The sequence below is a fragment of the Schistocerca nitens genome, chromosome 2 (genome assembly GCF_023898315.1).
Source record: "Schistocerca nitens isolate TAMUIC-IGC-003100 chromosome 2, iqSchNite1.1, whole genome shotgun sequence".
Taxonomy (NCBI): Eukaryota; Metazoa; Arthropoda; class Insecta; order Orthoptera; family Acrididae; genus Schistocerca; species Schistocerca nitens.
The window spans coordinates 121,369,937-121,394,881 of record NC_064615.1 but is presented as its reverse complement, the minus strand read 5'-3'; the positions used below and the strand labels follow the sequence as shown (position 1 = coordinate 121,394,881).

At 41.9% G+C, this 24,945-nt stretch overlaps 1 protein-coding gene across 5 annotated transcripts in view; it reads right to left on the bottom strand.

Annotated features, from left to right (window-relative positions):
• Positions 1-24,945, bottom strand: part of LOC126235806 (serpin B6-like) — a 293,511-nt gene that overhangs the window by 198,856 nt on the left and 69,710 nt on the right. For 2 of the 5 annotated variants that reach the window (XM_049944635.1, XM_049944637.1), the window contains exons 1-3: positions 14,410-14,546; positions 14,173-14,260; positions 1,578-1,757 (exon numbers count right to left, since the gene is read on the bottom strand). In XM_049944635.1, coding sequence (XP_049800592.1) covers positions 1,578-1,757; positions 14,173-14,260; positions 14,410-14,531 — 390 coding nt within the window. In that variant the 5' untranslated portion in view covers positions 14,532-14,546. Of the gene's footprint in view, positions 1-1,577; positions 1,758-14,172; positions 14,261-14,409; positions 14,547-19,368; positions 19,398-24,945 lie in introns of those variants that run through there. The other 3 variants (XM_049944636.1, XM_049944639.1, XM_049944638.1) reach the window with 2 other exon arrangements.

Sequence of the window (24,945 nt, the reverse complement as noted above, 5' to 3'; positions counted from 1 at the left end):
ACTCTCAATGAGACAGTCTGCATTATAACAGGTTGCCTACAGCCAGCTCCAGTCGACAAAATCTACCACCTGGCAGGCATAGCGCCCCTGGAGATAAGACAAAGAACAGTGGCAGAAGTTGAAAACAAAAAGTAGGAAAACAATCCCAGGCACCCCTTGTTTGTAAGTGAAGCACCATGTTCAAGGCTGAAGTCCAGAAAGAGTTTCCTGCAAACAACTGAAGTAATTACATCTTTACCTCACACTCACCGAATTGAGCTGTGGTGGGACAAAATAATTGGAAATAATAGCCAAAACCTAAAGTAAGAACCTGCTGCTGGTTTCCAAATACCCTATCAGACGTGGAAGACTGAACAGACTGCAGATTGGAGTGATGCAGTGCAAATGAAACTTGAAACAATGGGGATACATTGCTGGAGATGCGACCTAGTGGTATGTTATGAATCTGATTTTGTAATAGTGGAAAACTGTTAGCTGAGCACCAATGCTATGATAGAGTCCTCTTCGACATGATACTCTGCAGTAAGTGTTTTTTCCAGTATGTACACTTGTTTGTCAATGAAACGAAGTATATTTGTTCTTAATATGTCATAAGTATTTTGTGTTCACATGCAAATTGTGATGTTTACTGACAGATTTTCTGATTATGGGCCTGGAGTCTTGTTATTAACAACCTACTCATATAATGGTTACAGGCTCCTGCTTCGCTATTTCACAAATTAAACCAAGCAGGGCATCATTAACAGGTACACGAAATCATTGGTCTTTGCCTAGAAGCCACAGTAATTTATAATCACTATAATTCAACATCTTGCATCTCAAAAGAGTTGCTGTTCAGTGTTCAGTGTTTATTTAAACTGTGATTCACCCATTACAATTTACATCATTTTTTCCAACCACTCCCTCAAACATTTGTTTAATAATAATAATAATAATAAAATAAGACTAAAAATAATCTTCCAATGCAGAAACAATGGTACCTCATTCTTAGGAATTCAATCTTTATTTCTTCTAAGTGTTTCACGGTCCTGCCATAATTGTTACCGTTTTAATTTATTATTATTAACAACCCACTCATAAAATGGTTGCAGGCTCTCCTTCAGTATTTCACAAATTAAACCAAGCACAGCATCATTAACAGGTATACAAAATCACTGGTCTTTGCCTAGAAGCAGCAATGATTTATAATCACTATAGTTCAACATCTTGCATCTCAAAAGAGCTGCTGTATTGCAATTACACTACTTAGTCAGTATTTATTTAAACTATGATTCACCCATTACAATTTAAACCATTTTTCCAACCCACTTCCTCAAACAATTGTTTAAAAAAATAATAATAATAAAATAAAAAATAAAATAAATTAAAACTAATATTCCAATGCAGAAACAATGGTACCTCCTTCCTGGGAATCCAATCTTTATTTCTTCTAAGGTTTTCATGGTTCTGCCATAATTGTTACTGATTTATTTTTTAAATTTATCCGTTTTACAATTTTTTTGGTGTTGTTAGATTATATACTCATATGATTCTAACACAAGTAATTTAAAAGCATATAATAGATGATTCATACAAACCTTTAACTGATTCATTAACTCTCTAAAGCCGTCCTCAATGGTCTTCTTATCAGATGGAAGACTCAGTCCCTTTGCAATCTCCTGAGCAGTCTTACCCTTTGCACCAAGATGTACAAGAGCTAAAATTACTTGCATGCTTGCTGGAGAGAAGAACAGGTTCCCTTCCACTTCTGAAAGAATCTATAAGAAAGAAAGTATTCATGTTAAAAGGGACTACACAGAAGTTGCTTTTCAGAGGCAACAACATCTCTCTAACAAGAAAATAAATGTTCACAAATATAGCATTTTGGTGGAAAGGAATTTTAGATAGGTATCAAGGATATCAAGGCACCAATCAGCAAGGTTAGAGAACAAGCATTTGAGAATGATTGTAGAACAATTCTGTCTCCATTGTAGATACATCCTGTAAGAGAAATCAGAGCATGGACAGAGGTATCCATACAGTTATTTCTCTTACAGAACAGAATCTTTATTCGCCTTTCAGTATGTTTTCCTTACAACTGACTTCCTCAGGGTGTTCAATACATAGAAACAAGACAATATTAATTATTTTACACAAACATGCATGTACAGGACGAGTAAATATATATCCTAAAATAACAGTGATATTACAATAATGATACATACACTCACATATGCAGTGTTAATGCACTGTCCAGTCACATCAATGTGACCACCTGTCGAATGTCTGAATAATCACCTTAGTAATGCTGATTACTGCAAGACAAAAAGAGAGTCAATGAGGTTCTAGAAGGTACTGACAGGGATTTGTTGACTCTGGTGCCATGGCCAGCTGTATTGTGCTTCAAGATTGAGGTTCCAAGGTGCAAACAATCGGGTTGAGGGTTGGGATTACACCAAAGTAGTGCTCCATACAGCAGTTGTGATTCAAAGAAAACAAAGTATGCAGAAATTAATATTTTTTACTAATAGTGTGTTTCAGCTTCTGAAGTAGGAAGAGAGCATGAGCAAGTTTTCCACGTGTATAATTTGTACGTCTATCACATGTAAGTTTTTGATCTACATGTAATCCCAGCAACTTGGCATTTTTGTATCTGTTTGAATGTCTGTGGGCTGAATTAAATTTCCTCAGTTTTATTCTATTTATAGATAAAAGATGGTCCCTGTACCAGCCACTGCTCATTTCAGTTCCTACTTTGTCGAAATGTAGGGTATCTTGTAGATTTTCTCCATCTGTAATTAGTGTCATGTCATCAATATGCAATACATTGTCATATGGGATGTAATTTGGGAAGTCAATGGTGTATACGGCTAACAGGAAAGGACAAAGGACTGAGCCTTGTGGAATTTCTTCCTTTATTTTCATGGGTGTTGGCTTTTGGTTGCTTGTCTTTACTAATTGTCTCCTACTGCTTAAGTATAACTGAAATAGTAGTAGCCACTTATCTACAATACCATAATGTTCTGGCTTTTTTATCATTATATCATGTGTGACAAAGTCAAAGGCTTTGCTTAAAACTAACAGTGGATTTCTTGTTATCATATGCATCATATAAACTACTGAGGAGACATTCTAGTGCTTTTATTGCTGATACACGAGATCAAAAGCCAAACTTGCAATTACCCAAAATAATTGTAACTTTGCATATATATATAATAGAGGGAAACATTCAACAAGGGAAAAATATATCTAAAAACAAAGATGATGTGACTCACCGAACGAAAGCGCTGGCAGGTCGATAGACACACAAACAAACACAAACACACACACAAAATTCAAGCTTTCGCAACAAACTGTTGCCTCATCAGGAAAGAGGGAAGGAGAGGGAAAGACGAAAGGATGTGGGTTTTAGGGGAGAGGGTAAGGAGTCATTCCAATCCCGGGAGCGGAAAGACTTACCTTACGGGGAAAAAAGGACGGGTATACACTCGCGCACACACACACATATCCATCCACACATATACAGACACAAGCAGACATCTCACAAGCAGACATATTTAAAGACAAAGAGTTTGGGCAGAGATGTCAGTCTCTGGATACTTCCCACTAACACCAAACTGTCAGAACTACGGAGATGGGAACTTGCCCTTCAGTATATCCTCTCTTCTCGTTATCCGCCAGGCCTCAATCTCCGCTAATTTCAATTTGCCGCCGCTCATACCTCACCCGTCTTTCAACAAGATCTTTGCCTCTGTATTTCCGCCTCAACTGACATCTCTGCCCAAACTCTTTGCCTTTACAAATGTCTGCTTGTGTCTGTGTATGTGCGGATGTATATGTGTGTGTGTGCGTGAGTGTATACCTGTCCTTTTTTCCCCCTAAGGTAAGTCTTTCCGCTCCCGGGATTGGAATGACTCCTTACCCTCTCCCTTAAAACCCACATCCTTTCATCTTCCCCTCTCCTTCCCTCTTTCCTGACAAAGCAACCGTTGGTTGCGAAAGCTTGAATTTTGTGTGTATGTTTGTGTGTCTCTCGACGTGCCAGCGCTTTCGTTTGGTAAGTCGATACATACATACATACACACACACACACACACATATATATATATATATATATATATATATATATATATATATATATATATATATATATATATATAAAAGAGGGAAACATTCCACGTGCGAAAAATATATCTAAAAACAAAGATGATGTGACTTACCAAACGAAAGCGCTGGCAGGTCGATAGACACACAAACAAACACAAACACACACACAAAATTCAAGCTTTCGCAACAAACTGTTGCCTCATCAGGAAAGAGGGAAGGAGAGGGAAAGACGAAAGGATGTGGGTTTTAAGGGAGAGGGTAACGAGTCATTCCAATCCCGGGAGCGGAAAGACTTACCTTACGGGGAAAATAGGACGGGTATACACTCGCGCACACACACACATATCCATCCACACATATACAGACAGAAGCAGACATCTCACAAGCAGACATATTTAAAGACAAAGAGTTTGGGCAGAGATGTCAGTCAAGGCGGAAGAACAGAGGCAAAGATGATGTTGAATGACAGGTGAGGTATGAGTGGCGGCAACTTGAAATTAGCGGAGATTGAGGCCTGGTGGGTAACGGGAAGAGAGGATATATTGAAGAGCAAGTTCCCATCTCCGGAGTTCGGATAGGTTGGTGTTGGTGGGAAGTATCCAGATAACCCGGACGGTGTAACACTGTGCCAAGATGTGCTGGCCGTGCACCAAGGCATGTTTAGCCACAGGGTGATCCTCATTACCAACAAACACTGTCTGCCTGTGTCCATTCATGCGAATGGACAGTTTGTTGCTGGTCATTCCCACATAGAATGCATCACAGTGTAGGCAGGTCAGTTGGTAAATCACGTGGGTGCTTTCACATGTGGCTCTACCTTTGATCGTGTACACCTTCCGGGTTACAGGACTGGAGTAGGTGGTGGTGGGAGGGTGCATGGGACAGGTTTTACACCGGGGGCGGTTACAAGGATAGGAGCCAGAGGGTAGGGAAGGTGGTTTGGAGATTTCATAGGGATGAACTAACAGGTTACGAAGGTTAGGTGGACGGCGGAAAGACACTCTTGGTGGAGTGGGGAGGATTTCATGAAGGATGGATCTCATTTCAGGGCAGGATTTGAGGAAGTCGTATCCCTGCTGGAGAGCCACATTCAGAGTCTGGTCCAGTCCCGGAAAGTATCCTGTCACAAGTGGGGCACTTTTGTGGTTCTTCTGTGGGGGATTCTGGGTTCGAGGGGATGAGGAAGTGGCTCTGGTTATTTGCTTCTGTACCAGGTCGGGAGGGTAGTTGCGAGATGCGAAAGCTGTTGTCAGGTTGTTGGTGTAATGGTTCAGTGATTCCGGACTGGAGCAGATTCATTTGCCACGAAGACCTAGGCTGTAGGGAAGGGACCGTTTGATGTGGAATGGGTGGCAGCTGTCATAATGGAGGTACTGTTGCTTGTTGGTGGGTTTGATGTGGACGGACGTGTGAAGTTGGCCATTGGACAGGTGGAGGTCAACGTCAAGGAGAGTGGCGTGGGATTTGGAGTAGGACCAGGTGAATATGATGGAACCAAAGGAGTTGAGGTTGGAGAGGAAATTCTGGAGTTCTTCTTCACTGTGAGTCCAGATCATGAAGATGTCATCAATAAATCTGTACCAAACTTTGGGTTGGCAGGCCTGGGTAACCAAGAAGGCTTCCTCTAAGTGACCCATGAATAGGTTGGCATACGAGGGGGCCATCCTGGTAACCATGGCTGTTCACTTTAATTGTTGGTATGTCTGGCCTTCAAAAGTGAAGAAGTTGTGGGTCAGGATGAAGCTGGCTAAGGTGATGAGGAAAGAGGTTTTAGGTAGGGTGGCAGGTTGATCGGCGTGAAAGGAAATGCTCCATCGCAGCGAGGCCCTGGATGTGAGGAATATTTGTGTATAAGGAAGTGGCATCAATGGTTACAAGGATGGTTTCCGGGGGTAACAGATTGGGTAAGGATTCCAGGCGTTCGAGAAAGTGGTTGGTGTCTTTGATGAAGGATGGGAGACTGCATGTAATGGGTTGAAGGTGTTGATCTACGTAGGCCGAGATACGTTCTGTGGGGGCTTGGTAACCGCCTACAATGGGGTGGCCGGGATGATTGGGTTTGTGGATTTTAGGAAGAAGGTAGAAGGTAGGGGTGCGGGGTGTCGGTGGGGTCAGGAGATTGATGGAGTCAGGTGAAAGGTTTTGTAGGGGGCCTAAGGTTCTGAGGATTCCTTTAAGCTCCGCCTGGACATCAGGAATGGGGTTACCTTGGCAAACTTTGTACGTGGTGTTGTCTGAAAGCTGACGCAGCCCCTCAGCCACATACTCCCGACGATCAAGTACCACGGTCGTGCATGGGCCTCAATCTCCGCTAATTTCAAGTTGCCGCCACTCATACCTCACCTGTCATTCAACATCATCTTTGCCTCTTCACTTCCGCCTCGACTGACATCTCTGCCCAAACTCTTTGTCTTTAAATATGTCTGCTTGTGATATGTCTGCTTGTGTCTGTATATGTGTGGATGGATATGTGTGTGTGTGCGCGAGTGTATACCCGTCCTTTTTTTCCCCCTAAGGTAAGTCTTTCCACTCCCGGGATTGGAATGACTCCTTACCCTCTCCCTTAAAACCCACATCCTTTCATCTTTCCCTCCCCTTCCCTCTTTCCTGATGAGGCAACAGTTTGTTGCGAAAGCTTGAATTTTGTGTGTGTGTTTGTATATATATATATATATATATATATATATATATATATATATATATATATATATATATATATATACACTGCTTTCTAGGAATTTTGTTAAGTGGAACTACTGATATGGATCTATAGTTGTTTGGCATTTTTCTGTCACGTTTTTTACTTTAGATCAGGAGTGTAATTGTAATTTTCAGACATTCACTGGATGCACCTTCATCGATAATACAATTCACCAGATATTTTAGTGGCATCATAATTGCATAGGCTGCATATTTAATAATATTGTTACTAACCCCATAGTAATCCTCTGTTTTTGAGTTTATTTATAGATTTTACAATGTTATCTTAGGTGATTCTTGACCAAGAGAATCGACTGGTTGCTGGTTGTTATGTTTAAGCAGATATACTGCAGCTGAACAATTATTATAATTATTTTTACTGAATGAACAATTTGAGATGGAACAGTTTATATAAATTATTTATTAAGGATACTGCAATCTTATTGACTGTGGTTTGCTCTTTGCTCAAATTGCTCTCACTTTTTATTATATTCCAAGTTGCTTGATAACTGTTTTTGAGGCTGTGATATATTGATCACTTAACTGTTTTATTTCATATTTCTACAAATTTGTTAGGGTCATATAGTGTTCCCTGGCTTTCTCACTTCTGCTACCCTTATTTTTGTGTGGGAAGTGACAGTATCCTCATTTGCTTGAGCATTCAGGCATGGAAACGAAGGCGAATTTACTAATAATCAAGAAATGGATCTGCTACTAGATAGATTGTCTTGAGAAATATGTGTGCTAGAAAACAAAGAAATATTTTCATTTAGTATTTGTTTTACTCAAATTTTGTACTTATGATTTATCATTAAATTAAAGATAAAGTTAGTGAACTACTTATACATGTTGACTCTGAAATTACTGGTATATCAGAGCACGACTTAAATAATTTGACAATTCAGAGGCTTCCTTTACTAGGCTACAGATTAGCTGGCTGTTTCTCAAGGAGTTCCTTACAGGGTGGGGGAGTGGCTATGTATGTAAAAAGCAGTATTCCATTTGAGTCCATAGACATATCACGACACTGCACTGAACAGATATTTAAATAAGTGATAAAGAATTTTAATACTTTGACATGTCCTATATTACACGTACATTTACTGTACACAATGTAATCTTACAGGATCACATAAAATTCAATTCAATTCAATTCAATTCAATTCAAATGTTGTGCAGGGGCTATTGAATTTTGTTACACTAAACTTCTAATTGTTGTTGTTTATAGACAACCTAACTACAACTTCAGAGCATTTCTGGTCAAGCTAGAGAGGGTTCTTGAAACTTTGTAGGAAGTACCAGAAATTACTTATATATTAATTTTGTATATGATGGTGCAAGAAAAAGGATGTTGGTAGATCTCCTAAATTCATACGATCTGATGCAGACTGTGTTTTTTTACAACTAGGATGCAGGGGAACAGTAGCACAGTTATGGACAATATTTTTATTCATTCCTCATTACTAGGTGGGCATTCTGTTAGTAAAAGTGTGAATGGCATTTCAGACCATGATGCACAAATTTTAACACTAAAAGGCTTTTGTACTCAAACCAGTGTTATGTTTAATTACTAACTATGTCGGAAAGTTAATCCAACAGCAGTAGAGAGTTTTTTAAACCTTGTCAAGGAACAAGAGTGGCAGGATGTTTATAATGCCGATAACATAGACGATAAATACAATGCTTTCCTTAACATATTTCTCATGCTCTTGGAGAGTTGCTTTCCATTAGAATGTCCAAAACAGGGTACTAGCAGTAATAGGCAGCCCAGGTGGCTGACTAGTGGGATAAGGATATCTTGTAGAACAAAGGGGGGAATTATATCAAAATGTTAGAAGTAGTCACAATCAAGCTATAGTAGCCCATTACAAACAGTATGGTAAGGTGCTTAAATATGTTATTAGGAAGGCAAAGAGTATGTGGTATGCAAATAGAATAGCTAATTCACAGGATAAAATTAAAACCATATTGTCAGTTGTGAAGGAAGTGTCTGGTCACCAGCACAAGGTCGATGACATAAAGTCAGTTAGTAGTAAAAATATTTCTGTTACTGATAAATCAGATATAAGTACAGTATTTAACAATTACTTTTTGAGCATTGCTGGTGAATTAAATAAAAATTTAGTTTCTACAGGGAATCATGTAACTCTCTTGGCAAATGCCTTTCCGAGATTGATGTCTGAAATACTCCTCTGTGATACAGACCAGGGGGAGATTGAGTCAGTAATTAAATCACTGAAGATTATGGGCTCTCATGGATATGATGGAGTGCCTAGCAGAATATTAAAGTACTGTGTTGCACATGTTAGCCCTGTATTTACCCATTTTCATTTAGGAATGGTCAGTTTCCTGAGCGATTAAAGTACTCAGTAGTAAAGCTGCTTTATAAATAGGGAGAAAGGGATAATGTAGATAATTTTAGACCTATTTCTATGCCATCAGTGTTTGCAAAAGTTATTGAAAAGGTTGTGTATGTAAGGATAATTGATCGTTTTATATCACACGATTTGATATCAAATGTACAGTTCGGCTTTAGAAGTTGTTTAACAACTGAAAATGCATTATTCTCTTTTTCTCTGTGAGGTACTGGATGGTCTAAACAAAAGGTTTCAAATGCTTGACATATTTTTTGATTTAACTAAGGCATTTGATTGTGGTGATCACAAAATATTGCTCCAGAAGTTGGACCATTATGGAATACGGGGAGTAGCTCACAATTGGTTCACCTCTTATTTTAACAACAGACAGCAAAAAGTCATTATTCACAATGTTGATAACGGCTGTGATGTGGGGTCTGAATGGGGTACTGTCAAGTAGGGCGTGTCCCAGGGATCAGTGTTGGGGCCACTCCTGTTCCCTTTTTATATAAATGATATGCCCTATAGTATTACAGGTAACTCTAAAATATTTCTGTTTGCTGATGACACTAGCTTGGTAGTAACAGATGATGTGTGCACCACTGGCTCAGTTTCAAATAGTGCAGTACATGACATAAGTTCATGGCTTGTAGAAAATAAACTAACACTAAATCACAGTAAGACTCAGTTTTTACAGTTTCTAACACAGAATTCAACAAAACATGACGTTTCAATTTCACAGAATCGACATATGATTAGTGAAACTGAACAGTCAAAACTAAAAGCTGGAAACTTATTCTCTAAAATAGACCTAGGGATACACGTCCAACTTCCCCTCGATGCAGAATCTCAGCAGTTTCTTATACTTAACATGCCGCACCAGCTCTATTGTTTGAAATGATTAACATTTGATACAGCAAGTGACCCCATCATTTTTCAGTGGTTTTTGGAACAATTAGTGGGAGTGGATGGATGCATTAACTATTTAGCTGACATCATTGTAACAGGGAGAAGTGCAAAGGAACAATTTGAAACAATCTGAAATCTTTATTCAGTCTCTTAAGGGAGGCTGTTCTAAAATGCACAAAAGAAAATGTTGTTTTTTCAAGCCTGAGATTGAGTACATCGGCAACATAATTTCCAGCTCAGGCATTTGTCCTCTGGATAAGCATGTTGAAGCCATAATCAAACTTCCCAGACTTCTCTTCTTGTACAAACTATTTATTGTCCATGTTTCACTTCCATACATGGCTACACTCCATACAAATACATTCAGAAATGACGTCCTGACACTGAAATCTATACTCGATGTTAACAAGTTTCTCTTCTTCAGAAACGCTTTCCATGCCATTGCCAGTCTACATTTTATATCCTCTCTACTTCGACCATCATCAGTTATTTTGCGCCCCAAATAGCAAAACTCCTTTACTACTTTAAGTGTCTCATTTCCTAATCTAATTCCCTCAGCATCACCCGATTTAATTCGAATACATTCCATTATCCTCATTTTGCTTTTGTTGATGTTCATCTTATATCCTCCCTTCAAGACACTGTCCATTCCGTTCAACTGCTCTTCCAAGTCCTTTGCTGTCTCTGACAGAATTACAATGTCATCGGTGAACCTCAAAGTTTTTATTTCTTCTCCCTTGATTTTAATACCTAATCCAAATTTTTCTTTTGTTCCCTTTACTGCTTGCTCAATATACAGATTGAATAACATCGGGGAGAGGCTACAACCCTCGCTCACTCCCTTCTCAACCGCTGCTTCCCTTTCATGCCCCTCAACTCTTATAACTGCCATCTGGTTTCTGTACAAATTGTAAATAGCCTTTCGCTCCCTGTATTTTACCCCTGCCATCTTTAGAATTTGAAAGAGAGTATTCCAGTCAACATTGTCAAAAGCTTTCTCTAAGTCTACTAATGCTAGAAACATAGGTTTGCCTTTCCTTAATCTTTCTTCTAAGATAAGTCGTAAGGTCAGTATTGCCTCACGTGTTCCAACATTTCTACGGAATCCAAACTGATCTTCTCCGAGGTTGGCTTCTACCAGTTTTTCCATTCGTCTGTAAATAATTCGTGTTAGTATTTTGCAGCTGTGACTTATTAAACTGATAGTTCGGTAATTTTCACATCTGTCAACACCTGCTTTCTTTGGGATTGGAATTATTATATTCTTCTTGAAGTCTGAGGGTATTTCACCTGTCTCGTACATATTGCTCACCAGATGGTAGAGGTTTGTCGGGACTGGCTCTCCCAAGGCCGTCAGTAGTTCAAATGGAATGTGGTCTACTCCCAGGGCCTTGTTTCGACTCAGGTCTTTCAGTGCTCTGTCAAACTCTTCACGTAGTATCATATCTCCCATTTCATCTTCATCTACATCCTCTTCCATTTCCATAATATTGTCCTCAAGTACATCGCCCTTGTATAGACCCTCTATATACTCCTTCCACCTTTCTGCTTTCCCCTCTTTGCTTAGAACTGGGTTTCCATCTGAGCTCTTGATATTCATACAAGTGGCTCTCTTTTCTCCAAAGGTCTCTTTAATTTTCCTGTAGGCTGTATCTATCTTACCCCTAGTGAGATAAGCCTGTACATCCTTACATTTGTCCTCTAGCCATGCCTGCTTAGCCATTTTGCACTTCCTGTCGATCTCATTTTTGAGACGTTTGTATTACTTTTTGCCTGCTTCATTTACTGCATTTTTGTATTTTCTCCTTTCATCAATTAAATTCAATATTTCTTCTGTTACCCAAGGATTTCTACTAGCCCTCGTCTTTTTACCTACTTGATCCTCTGCTGCCTTCACTACTTCATCCCTCAGAGCTACCCATTCGTCTTCTACTGTATTTCTTTTCCCCATTCTTGCCAATTGTTCCCTTATGCTCTCCCTGAAACTCTGTACAACCTCTGGTTTAGTCGTCAGTTTATCCAGGTCCCATCTCCTTAAATTCCCACCTTTTTGCAGTTTCTTCAGTTTCAATCTGCAGTTCATAACCAATAGATTGTGATCAGAATCCACATCTGCCCCTGGAAATGTCTTACAATTTAAAACCTGGTTCCTAAATCTCTGTCTTACCATTATATCTCCAGGCTTCTTCCATGTATACAATCTTCTTTTATGATTCTTGGTGGTTCGATTATAAATGTTAAAACACAATTGGATTTTTAGTTAAATAACAGATAGCTCTTATTTAACTGATGTCCCCTGTTGTACAGGTCGTTTGTATGAAATCTCCTTGATTTCCAAATGTAGTTTTAATAAAAACTACAAGATGCAGGTACTTGCAGTTTGTGGTACCATGTAAAGCAATACAAAAAGTTCCGCACGATTTTTCCATGCAGTTCACTTGTTTCACTTAAAGTACTAAAGAGTTACCAGAAATACCTGTATCACAAAAGAGAGCATAATGCTCGCTGCCCAAAGAATATTTTGGCATGAATTTCACAGGAAACCATGAGATGTTACGACGACCTAGCCACTGGGAGTGTAAACAGGTACTGAGGTTTTGGTAGAAAAGGCACATCTAATTAAATGGCAGAGTACATGAGAGAGACCTTTCACAGAAGCCCATAAAAAGTCAGTTCACACAGCATGACACGAGCTAAACATCCCTTACTCAACATCTCACAATGTGCTGCATAAACGACTTCATCTGCATGCTTACGAATTTCAAATTGTGCACGCACTGAATTGAAATGATTTGTAGCTCACCCCAAATTTCCCTGATATGTTGGACAGGGTTGTTTTCTCTGACAAAGCTAACTTCCATTTGTGTGGGAAGGTGAATGCCATAACATTCAAAGAAAACCCCCACCGTTTTCGGGCTCATGCCAGAAACTGCAAGAAAGTGAATATGTGGTGTGTGTGGATGAAAGCCAGCATAGTTCAGCAGCTTTTCTTCATTGAGCAAACAGTAACAGGAGCCATTTATTTGGGCGTACTTCAGCAACTTGCTGGCCCTCAGCTTCTTCCCCTTCAGCTAATTGTGATCTCAGGGTGATGCGCCAATACATTGGAGTTCACATGTTCGTGACTTCCTGGACAGAATATTTCCACAGAGATGAGTGGGATGTGACAGACCAACCAAGTGGGCCATTGCAATCTCCAGACATAACCCCTCTCACTTTCTTCCTGTGAGGTTACATGACAGACATTTTATATGTCCAGTCATTACATGACCTTGGTAATATTCACAGAATTATCATGGATGCAATAGCCTCCATCACTGCAGACATCCTTGCTTGCACAGGAGTTGAGATAGTATCATCTAGATGTTCTACTGGTTATGAATGGAGGCTGTGTAAAAGTTTATTAATTTTTTGTATAAAACTTTTTGAATTACTTTACATGATGCCACAAACCACAAATATCTATGTCTCACAGTTTCTTTCTTAAATGCATTTGGAAGTCAGGGAGGTTTCATACAGAACCCTTTATGTTATCAAAAGTATGTAGAAATGACCCTATACATTTAGATTTACTGTGTAGTGTAGTGAATGGCAAATCATCAACACTGCAAATTAGAAAAACAAAGGAAGGGAAGTACTTAATGATGATGAAGTCACTGGACACAATGTTGGCAAAAAAAAACTGGAAGGAACTGTCTGTTTCTTCACCAAGGAAACAACATCAGAATTCACAAAAAGTTATTTTAAGAAATCATGCAAAACTAAATAAGGATTATCTGCTGGGATCAGATTTCTAATGACATGAACCATTCTCAACATTCTCAATATTATGTTCTTGCAGTTCTGCATGTACTTTACAACACTATGTCATTATAAAAATACATGATCCTGTAAAATATGATGTTTTCTCCCATCCAGCAGGTTCATATGGATAAGTGAAGCGGCAGTGTCGTTTTTTAAATAAAAAAAAAAAAAGGGAAAGAAAAAGTTTCAGTCTGTGTTATTTCGTATATTTCATATAGAAATAGTTAGTATAGCTAGCTTAACGACTTCAGAACTTTGCTTACACAGACATTAATGCCACAACTAAAATGGTTCACATCTATAGTCACTTACTGACCTTGTAAATACTGAAAGTAAATTTTTGGTTTCCTTGACATACTGCCTGGAGAGCTGTTTCTGTGCTTCCTGTTGCCATGTCTGAGCACCTGCAACAGAAAATGCGGCAGCTGAACCCTTTTACACATGGCAAGACAGAGCTGGAAACTTTATCGTTTACTACTTGGGGGGCAGATGTGTGCATGCTGCGTGAACGCACGTGAGATTTTGAGCAGTACTGTACATATATTCATCGTACTCAAAATGTGACGAAATAGTGTTGCTGTTTTCATTTCTATAGTTAACGCAAAAGATAATGTTATTGTCGCGATCTGTAACACGTAACGTCAGTGCCATCAATGGACAGAGCCGTCGCAACATTTTCGTTGATTTTCCATTACGCCTCACAAATGTACGCTGAATCTTAACGCGCAACAAAAAGCTAGGTACTTATTATTATGGATCATTATTGCATTTGTGAACAACAAAGGCATCAAAATTTCTCAGCCGATTTGATTTTTTCTATTAATTAAAACTCTAATACGATGACGGGATTTTCGTATACCAGAGATATTTCTATCGTGTTCGATATAGTCGAATTTGGAGTCGATTAAGTATAAAACTAAAAATCATCTAACGCCATCTTTTGGCCACGACGAAGGTTTAAGGCTGCAAAATAAGTAGTAGCTCATTTATCACTTTGACTATTAAATATACAGCTATTATTTTTAATAATGTGAAGTTTTGATGTATTAATTTTCTAGCATGCATCCTTCAGTTTTGTGAGAATTTTTTTTTTTTTGTCATTATCTCTACACAAGTAGCACCACGTTGTAAAGCTTGCACCATATCGCGAACAAGACGAAAGCAATAATTGTAATAAACCCTGAACAACATAAGATGAACTGACATTTACATTTCTTGTGTATATGATAAAAGAGCTCTTTTTGTAATCGTGTAACTTATTATGTCAACGCTCCCTTGGCGGTGTACAAACTTTAAGCTTTTAAGTCGGTTTCATAGTAAAGGAAAAAATTTCGAAAATTGTTAGTCTGTAATTGCATCACACGAAAGAAATATTTTTTTCCGTTATTTCTTATTTGACTGTCTATCCATCCCTTCGTCAAGACCTCTTTTTCTCAGGAACGGATGTGCATATCACACTGAAATGTATGTCCCATATTAAAATCTACGGGCCCCTGACGGTGTAAAAAGTTAAACTTGTAAGCCAGTGCAATCAAACGATACGGCAATTATTTGTTGCCACAAACTCACTCATGAAAACCTACAGCCTGTTGACCTAGAATCACGAAATGTGATAAGGAACAAGATTTCACTGTGCAAGTAACGGTAAGAATCAGAAAATTGTTAATTTATAAAATATAAAAAAAATTGGCATGATACACTTAAACTGCGTTCGTGAACTGTCAAAAATCTCTGGAACTACCCTAGGGATTTTGATCTGGTTTTCAGCAATAAGCAGAGTAATTCACAAGGAAGTTTGCCAACTAGAGATTGTAGGCGTATAACTGCCCGACTACTGCACTGACAGTTTATGCCTAAGACACGTACAGCATCTGTAATGTTTGAAAGGAAAGTAATGTTGGTAAGTGATGTAGGATTGTACTCCCATTATTTGGGATGATCTTCTGGTAGCTCATATAACCCCCACTGAAGCGCTCTACAGAGCAAATTCGACATTTGCGCAACAAAAACGGCCATATGGCCGGCTGTACTGTTGCTTTCTCTGGAGATTTCCGTCAAATCTTGGAAATCTTGTTATCTTTACAACACCCCGCACGCCGACAAGAAGATGGCCGCCACGCGTTTGTACACTACTGGCCATTAAAATTGCTACACCATGAAGATGACATGCTACAGATGTGAAATTTAACCGACAGGAAGAAGATGCTGTGATATGCAAATGATTAGCTTTTCAGAGCATGCACACAAGGTTGGCACCAGTGGTGACACCTACAACGTGCTGACATGAGGAAAGTTCCCAACCGATTTCTCATACACAAACAGCAGATGACCGGCGTTGCCTGGTGAAACGTTGTTGTGATGCCTCGTGTAAGGAGGAGAAATGCGTACCATCACATTTCCAACTTTGATAAAAGTCGGATTGTAGCCTATGGCGAATGCAGTTTATCGTATCGCGACACTGCTGCTAGCGTTGATTGAGATCCAATGACCGTTAGTGGAATATGGAATCGGTGGGTTCAGGAGGGTAATACGGAACGCTGTGCTGGATCCCAACGGCCTCGTATCACTAGCAGTTGAGATGACAGACATCTTATCCGCATGGCTGTAACGGATCGTGCAGCCACTTCTCGATCCCTGAGTCAACAGATGGGGACGTTTGCAAGACAACAACCATCTTCACGAACAGTTCGACGACGTTTGCAGTAGCACGGACTATCAGCTCGGAGACTGTGGCTGCGGTTACCCTTGACGCTGCATCACTGATAGGAGCGCCAGCGATGGTGTACTCAACGACGAACCTGGGCGCACGAATGGCAAAACGTCATTTTTTCGGATGAATCTAGGTTCTGTTTACAGCATCATGATGGTCGTATCCGTGTTTGGCGACATCGCGGTGAACGCACATTGGAAGCGTGTATTCGTCATCGCCATACTAGTGTATCATCCGGCGTGATGGTACGGGGTGCCATTGGTTACACGTCTCGGTCACCTCTTGTTGGCATTGACGGCACTTTGAACAGTCGACGTTACATTTCAGATGTGTTACGATCCGTGGCTCTACCCTTCATTCGATCCCTGCAAAACCCTACATTTCAACAGGATAATGCACGACCGCATGTCGCAGGTCCTGTACGGGCCTTTCAGGATACAGAAAATGTTGGACTGCTGCCCTGGCCAGCACATTCTCCTGATCTCTCACCAACTGCAAGCGTCTGGTCAATGGTGGCCGAGCAACTGGCTCGTCACAATACGCTAGTCATTACTCTTGATGAACTGTGGTATCGTGCTGAAGCTGCATAGGCAGATGTACCTGTACACGCCATCCAAGCTCTGTTTGACTCAATGCCCAGGCGTATCAAGGACGTTATTACGGCCAGAGATGGTTGTTCTGGGTACTGATTTCTCAGGATGAATGCACCCAAATTGCGTGAAAATGTAATCACATGTCAGTTGTAGTACAATACATTTGTCCAATGAATATGCGTTTATCATCTGCATTTATTCTTGGTGTAGCAATTTTAATAGCCAGTAGTGTAGGTTTCACGCATGTTTCGGCGATACAACACGGAAATGTACGTAACTTTGTGATCGCTCAAGCAGGCGGAACGATTCTGATCATTGCACTAATACAAGTCGCCTGCCTACTCAACATGAGAGTCAGTCAAATTTAGGGTTGCCGACCGTTCCGCGTGAGGTGGGACGCCCCGTGGCGGCTCAGATAATGCAGCCCGGGGTGTGTGATTGCGGGCCGCTAATTGTCCCGGTTTATGGCACACCTGGCCTAGTTTAGCACGAAGCCCAGTTCAAATATAGTACGGGCGGCGCGTTGCGAGATTTATCGGTGTCGGGCGCGGAGACAAAGACAGCGGGCGCTCGCGCCTGCGCCGCCCCTGGATAGGAACAAATGAGTCACGCGTGTCGCTTACCCCGTTGCTTCGCTGTCTCGCCGTAAGTCGGCGCTGTAGCAGAGTTTCGGTGTTTTTACGCGATTCATAAAATAAACAGTGTTTAGTGTGTTGCGGACAGTGCTGTTTTTATTTTTGAACAGTTTGTTTGGGTTTGAGTCATGTCTGATTCAGAAACAACTCACAACGACAGTGAAAACGTAAAATACAAAAAGGGTAAAGAGATGCGTTCCGACCGGCAAGTATGGGAGAATTCGCATTCTTATTTGAAAACAGTTGATACAAACGTGCGTAAGCATTTTGTAACGTATGTATGAAATAATTTATGATATCGTGTGGAAGTTTGAATGACTTTAAACTGCATGTTAGCGTCCCGGAACACCAACTGGATGAAAGAGGTCGAAAGAGTACTCGGTCGTTGCAACAATTTTTAAAGCATGATGTATTGACGACAGACGAGGGAAAAGTTATAGCTTCAGAGCCAACAAAAGTTTACGATGACGTAAACCATAATATATTGTACAGTTCTGTTGACTACGATACGAAGTTATGCCCCGTGATATTCAATTACTCCTAATTCGCATCAAAAATATCACTCGGTAGAACAAGGGGGTCCTCTTTAATTTACAATGTTCCGGCTTCAGTTATCAATCGAAGATAGCGTAGAAAAACTAAGGCATTTCGACAGATGCGTCAAATCACGGACATACACAATTACTTCCAATAAATGTTAGATTTTACTCTTCAGAGAACGGAATCGGCACCTGCTTGCTTGATTTTTTTGATGACCCGGATGAAAAAGCGATCAATATTTATAATAACATAAAAAATAGACTTAAAGCGCTGGATTTAAATTACACAAATGTATCCGCTTAGTCTGCCGACAACGCTAATGTTACTTTTGGCGATGATAATCCAGTTTACAAACTACTTTTTCCAGATAATGCCAACATTATTCCTGCACGGTGTTCAGCGCACGTGGTACACAATGTCATCCGTCATGCTATGGAGAAGTGCGAGTTTGACGTGGAGAATTTGCTACTTAAGCGTTTGGGCACTTATCTCATCAAGCACAGAGCGCCCAGATCTTAAAAGAACATTTAACTGATGCTGCTAGAATACCGAAATATTTTAAGACACGTCAAAAAGAAGGTGACTGTCATTGCATCCTGCTATTCGGAAAATTCTACACTCATTTCTAGCGGTGAAGTCATATTTTATAGCTTTGGAGATAACTGTCCAGTTGTGTTAGGAAAATATTTTGATGACAACCATGCAAAGAGAAACCATGTTTTAGTGAAAATTATAACAACAGTGAGAAAGTCAGGAGTATTGGTCGAGAAAAATAATTTTCGTTGTTATTTGGCACTTAGCAAGAAAACAAGATACAAAGGATAAAGCAAAAAGGCGCTATTTGCTGCGTTCTACATATGATGTATTTGCATGTAAATATTTTCTCGAGCAAATAAATATATATATGTTCTGAAATATTAGGATGACACTTTTCGTGTTCTTTCAGTTCTTAGGAGGGTGAACACTATGAATTCTGTTTTGGTTATTAATAAACTGTATTCGATTTTTCCATAAAAAGGATAGTACCTCATTACCTGATTTTCACCATTCAGGTGCCAAACTGCAGAGCAGACAGCTCACACAACACTGGCAGTTTTCGTGCTGACATGTAAACGAAAGTGACTACTCAAAACAGACGACTCTCAGTACAGGAATGAAACGCCAGGGGCGCTGCAGTAGACGCACTTGTCTCGAGTAGTCAACTGAGACAAAAAAAGTCGATCGTGTAAAAGGGACACGCAGGTACGAAAGACGCAAACACTTCGAGTAGCCGATTTTGAGCAAAAGGTCGCTCATAAATGGGCTTAAAGAACGACGCGAGAGTGTCGGCTTGGCATCGGCTGATCGGTACATTTGAGTTAACTTTGCCTCGCTCCCTCTGCTGTGACATTTCTTGTGAGGCTCGTTCTATGGATGGGAAAAACCGACTGATTAAATTCGATACCGGTATTTTAGTTCTGAATAACCGGTATTTTTCGGTATTTGTTTGGTCTCGGTGTTAAAAAGTATTTTTTAATTTTTAATGATAACCGAGTGAAAAAAAAACGAAATACGAATTAGCCATAGCAGCAGTGGTAAAATTTTTCATTTTCAAATTAACCTTTTTTTATAAAAAGAGTAATTTTTATCCGAAAAATTGCGTTGATTAGAAATATTGCGGTACTGTAGAAAATGGGAAAATACACTCCTGGAAATGGAAAAAAAAACACATTGACACCGGTGTGTCAGACCCACCATACTTGCTCCGGACACTGCGAGAGGGCTGTACAAGCAATGATCACACGCACGGCACAGCGGACACACCAGGAACCGCGGTGTTGGCCGTCGAATGGCGCTAGCTGCGCAGCATTTGTGCACCGCCGCCGTCAGTGTCAGCCAGTTTGCCGTGGCATACGGAGCTCCATCGCAGTCTTTAACACTGGTAGCATGCCGCGACAGCGTGGACGTGAACCGTATGTGCAGTTGACGGACTTTGAGCGAGGGCGTATAGTGGGCATGCGGGAGGCCGGGTGGACGTACCGCCGAATTGCTCAACACGTGGGGCGTGAGGTCTCCACAGTACATCGATGTTGTCGCCAGTGGTCGGCGGAAGGTGCACGTGCCCGTCGACCTGGGACCGGACCGCAGCGACGCACGGATGCACGCCAAGACCGTAGGATCCTACGCAGTGCCGTAGGGGACCGCACCGCCACTTCCCAGCAAATTAGGGACACTGTTGCTCCTGGGGTATCGGCGAGGACCATTCGCAACCGTCTCCATGAAGCTGGGCTACGGTCCCGCACACCGTTAGGCCGTCTTCCGCTCACGCCCCAACATCGTGCAGCCCGCCTCCAGTGGTGTCGCGACAGGCGTGAATGGAGGGACGAATGGAGACGTGTCGTCTTCAGCGATGAGAGTCGCTTCTGCCTTGGTGCCAATGATGGTCGTATGCGTGTTTGGCGCCGTGCAGGTGAGCGCCACAATCAGGACTGCATACGACCGAGGCACACAGGGCCAACACCCGGCATCATGGTGTGGGGAGCGATCTCCTACACTGGCCGTACACCACTGGTGATCGTCGAGGGGACACTGAATAGTGCACGGTACATCCAAACCGTCATCGAACCCATCGTTCTACCATTCCTAGACCGGCAAGGGAACTTGCTGTTCCAACAGGACAATGCACGTCCGCATGTATCCCGTGCCACCCAACGTGCTCTAGAAGGTATAAGTCAACTACCCTGGCCAGCAAGATCTCCGGATCTGTCCCCCATTGAGCATGTTTGGGACTGGATGAAGCGTCGTCTCACGCGGTCTGCACGTCCAGCACGAACGCTGGTCCAACTGAGGCGCCAGGTGGAAATGGCATGGCAAGCCGTTCCACAGGACTACATCCAGCATCTCTACGATCGTCTCCATGGGAGAATAGCAGCCTGCATTGCTGCGAAAGGTGGATATACACTGTACTAGTGCCGACATTGTGCATGCTCTGTTGCCTGTGTCTATGTGCCTGTGGTTCTGTCAGTGTGATCATGTGATGTATCTGACCCCAGGAATGTGTCAATAAAGTTTCCCCTTCCTGCGACAATGAATTCACGGTGTTCTTATTTCAATTTCCAGGAGTGTAGATCAGTGAAATTTTAATAAAAAATAGCAACAAACACATGGCATAAGAATTGGTACAGCGTTTCTGAGAAAATGTCATCGTTGCCGTGTGTTGTGGCTTAAGGTATGTGTGTATGTGCTGTCTGCAGGACTTGCCCCCACCTGGTCTATACTGTACTCTCTCGCTGTCGTCGCCAGACATCCACTGTATTGCAAATGTGGAGTTATCATTGAAGTTCCTTGTAGGAGTGTTAAAGGGATCGGCAACACTTACCTTTATTATAGATCCCTCTGCTACATAAATTGGCACCGAATGTGAGGGCTCAGTTTCGTCTTTATTTACGTATTTAAAGCTTTTGGCCGAAGAATGGAATGGTCGTGCATTGGCTTTAAACCCCCTGACCAGCCGGGATGAGGGAAATGAGAAATAAAAGTACAGAAAATAACGAGGGGCCTGTCAAAATCCATCGTTACAAAGTAAGTTTTGCTGTCAGCACATGTCCCGCGTTTCGCCCACACGGACTTCACCAAAACCGCAGCGCTTCCTTCCCACCACGATCGAGCTATCGACCACCTGTAGACACGGATACCTGTCGTGACACACGAGCAACACGTGTCAGCCTCTGCCTGCGTACATCTACATATCTACGTATATACTCCGCTAGCCACCAAGTGGTGTGAGGCGGAAGGTACAATTCGCGCCAAAGTCATATTTCCCCGCTCTATTCCACTCGCGTATCGCGCGAGGGAAAAACGACTGTCTGAACGCCTCAGTACGAGCTCTAATTTCCCTTATCTTTGAATGGTGATCATTGCGCGATTTGAATGTTGGTGATAATAATATATGCTCGACATCCTCGGTGAAGATCGGATTTCGGAAGTTAGTGAGCAGCCCCTTCCGTTTAGCGCGCCGTTTATCTGCAAGTGTCTCCCACTTCAAACTTTCTATGAGATTTGTAACGCTCTAGAAATGGCTAAATGAACCAGTCACGAATCTTGCTGCCCTTCTTTGGACCTTCTCAGTCTCTTGAATCAGACCCAACCGGCAAGGGTCCCATACAGAAGAACAGTACTCCAAGACTGGACGAATTAAACGTATTGTAAACAATTTCCTTTGTTGAAGGACTGCATCGCTTCACGATTCTACCAATAAACCACAATCTAGAGTTCGCCTTACCCGTTACTTGTGTAATCTGATCATTCCATTTGAGATCATTTCGAATAGTCGCACCCAGATACTTGACGAACGTTACCGCTTCCAAAGACTGGCATTTATTTTGTACTCTTACATTAATGGGGATTTTCGCCTTGTTATACGCACAACTTTCGTGTGATACTACTTTCCTGTAGACTACAGCATCATCGGCAAACAGACTACGGCCGCTGTCAATACTATCAAAAAGATCGTTTATGTAAATCGTAAAAAGCAGAGGACCTATTACGCTGCCCTGGGGCACACCTGAAGTTACGCTTGTTTCTGTTGAAGTCACCCCGTCCAGGACGACATAATGCTCCCTGTCTGTTAGAAAACTTTCTATCCAACCGCATATGTCATCCGATAGACCGTAAGCGCGCACTGTTTGTAGCAAGCGACAGTACCGAGCGAGTTGGCGCAGTGGTTAGCTCACTGGACTCGGATTCGGGAGGAGAAAGGTTTAAACCCGTGTCCGGCCGTCCTGATTTGTATTTCTCGTGATTTTCCTAAATCGCTTCAGTTAAATGCCGGTATGGTCCCTTTGAAAGGGCAAGGCTGACTTCCTTCCCCATCCTTGCCAAATCCGATGGGAATGATTACTTCGCTGTTTGCTCCCTTCCCCCCAAACCAACCAACTAATCTGCCTGCGTAGCCCCAAATGGAAGCGCTGTCCGCCGTATCACGGTCCTTTTCCTGCTGCTTGCTACCACCCCCGGTCGACCGCGCGATGCCACGGTGCGAACAGTCGGTCGGCCGCCGTCCATTTGGGCATGCCCAGCCGCTGGCTCCGTTTACGTGGTGGACCAGGCCTAGGAGGAAGGAAGCACGAGTACGAAGACACACGCACAGGCTACGGAATAAAGACAGATATTGCTCCTGTGATAGTCCCCAGGAGTCAGGGAGAGCAGACCAGCACTCTATCCAATGCCTGGGCATCGGGCCCTGTGCCGTCATACGTTAGATAATTGAACGACACGCAGCATGAAGGCAGCACCCTGGATGAGATGATCGCGAGCTCCGCACGTTGAAGCCCAGCTTCAGGAGTCACTCGCAGATTGTGGGGACTATATATCCCTCCAATTGAACGTGGCCGCTGAAAAGCAGACATTCTAAGCGCAGCCACACGAAGTTTCTTCATCGTCACAAAGCGAGAAAGAAACGGAACAGGAGAACGAAACGCGAGATCCACAGGAGGGCGAGTTTCAGACGGTGCAATACAAACGCTGCCACCACCTGCAAAAAACAGCGGAAGAAAATCCGCGCAAACGAAAATCGGAGGTGGAAACGGCCAGTCGATTTTTGCGATTGATCCCTCCCCTCCGACACACGGAAAGGCACTACCAGAGACGAGCACTGCTCCTGCAGACAGTGCAGGACCTGCAAAGTGACACCCCCGCCCCGCAAAATACTGCCTGCAACCCTATATTACGAGGGTGAGTCAAATTAAAACCTTAAATATTTTTTTAAATATTATTTATTGTGCAGAAGTGGTACAAAGCTGTATCACTTTTCAACATAATCTCCCCCACGATCAATGCAGGTCCTCTAGCGCTTACAAAGTGCATAAATTCCTTTAGAAAAAAATTCTTTTGGTAGTGCGCGCATCCACTCTTGCACCGCATGGCGTACCTCTTCATCAGAACGGAACTTCTTTCCTCCCATTGCGTCTTTGAGAGGTCTAAACATATGGTAATCACTTGGGGCAAGGTCTGGTGAGTATGGTGGATGAGGAAGACACTCAAAGTGCAGGTCTGTGATTGTTGCAACTGTTATACGGGCAGTGTGGGGGTCTTGCATTGTCATGTTGCAAAAGGACACCTGCTTACAGCAATCCACGTCACTTTGATTTGATTGCAGGATGCAGATGATTTTTTAGGAGATCCACTGAGGAAAACACCAGAAGCATGTGTCCCAAATGGATCTGTTATCTCACTATCGCTGTTGAGCATATACAGGGTGTTACAAAAAGGTACGGCCAAACTTTCAGGAAACATTCCTCGCACACAAATAAAGAAAAGATGTTATGTGGACATGTGTCCGGAAACGCTTAATTTCCATGTTAGAACTCATTTTAGTTTCGTCAGTGTGTACTGTACTTCCTCGATTCACCGCCAGTTGGCCCAATTGAAGGAAGGTAATGTTGACTTCGGTGCTTGTGTTGACATGCGACTCATTGCTCTACAGTACTAGCATCAAGCACATCAGTACGTAGCATCAACAGGTTAGTGTCCATCGCGAACGTGGTTTTGCAGTCAGTGCAATGTTTACAAATGCGGAGTTGGCAGATGCCCATTTGATGTATGGATTAGCACAGGACAATAGCCGTGGCGCG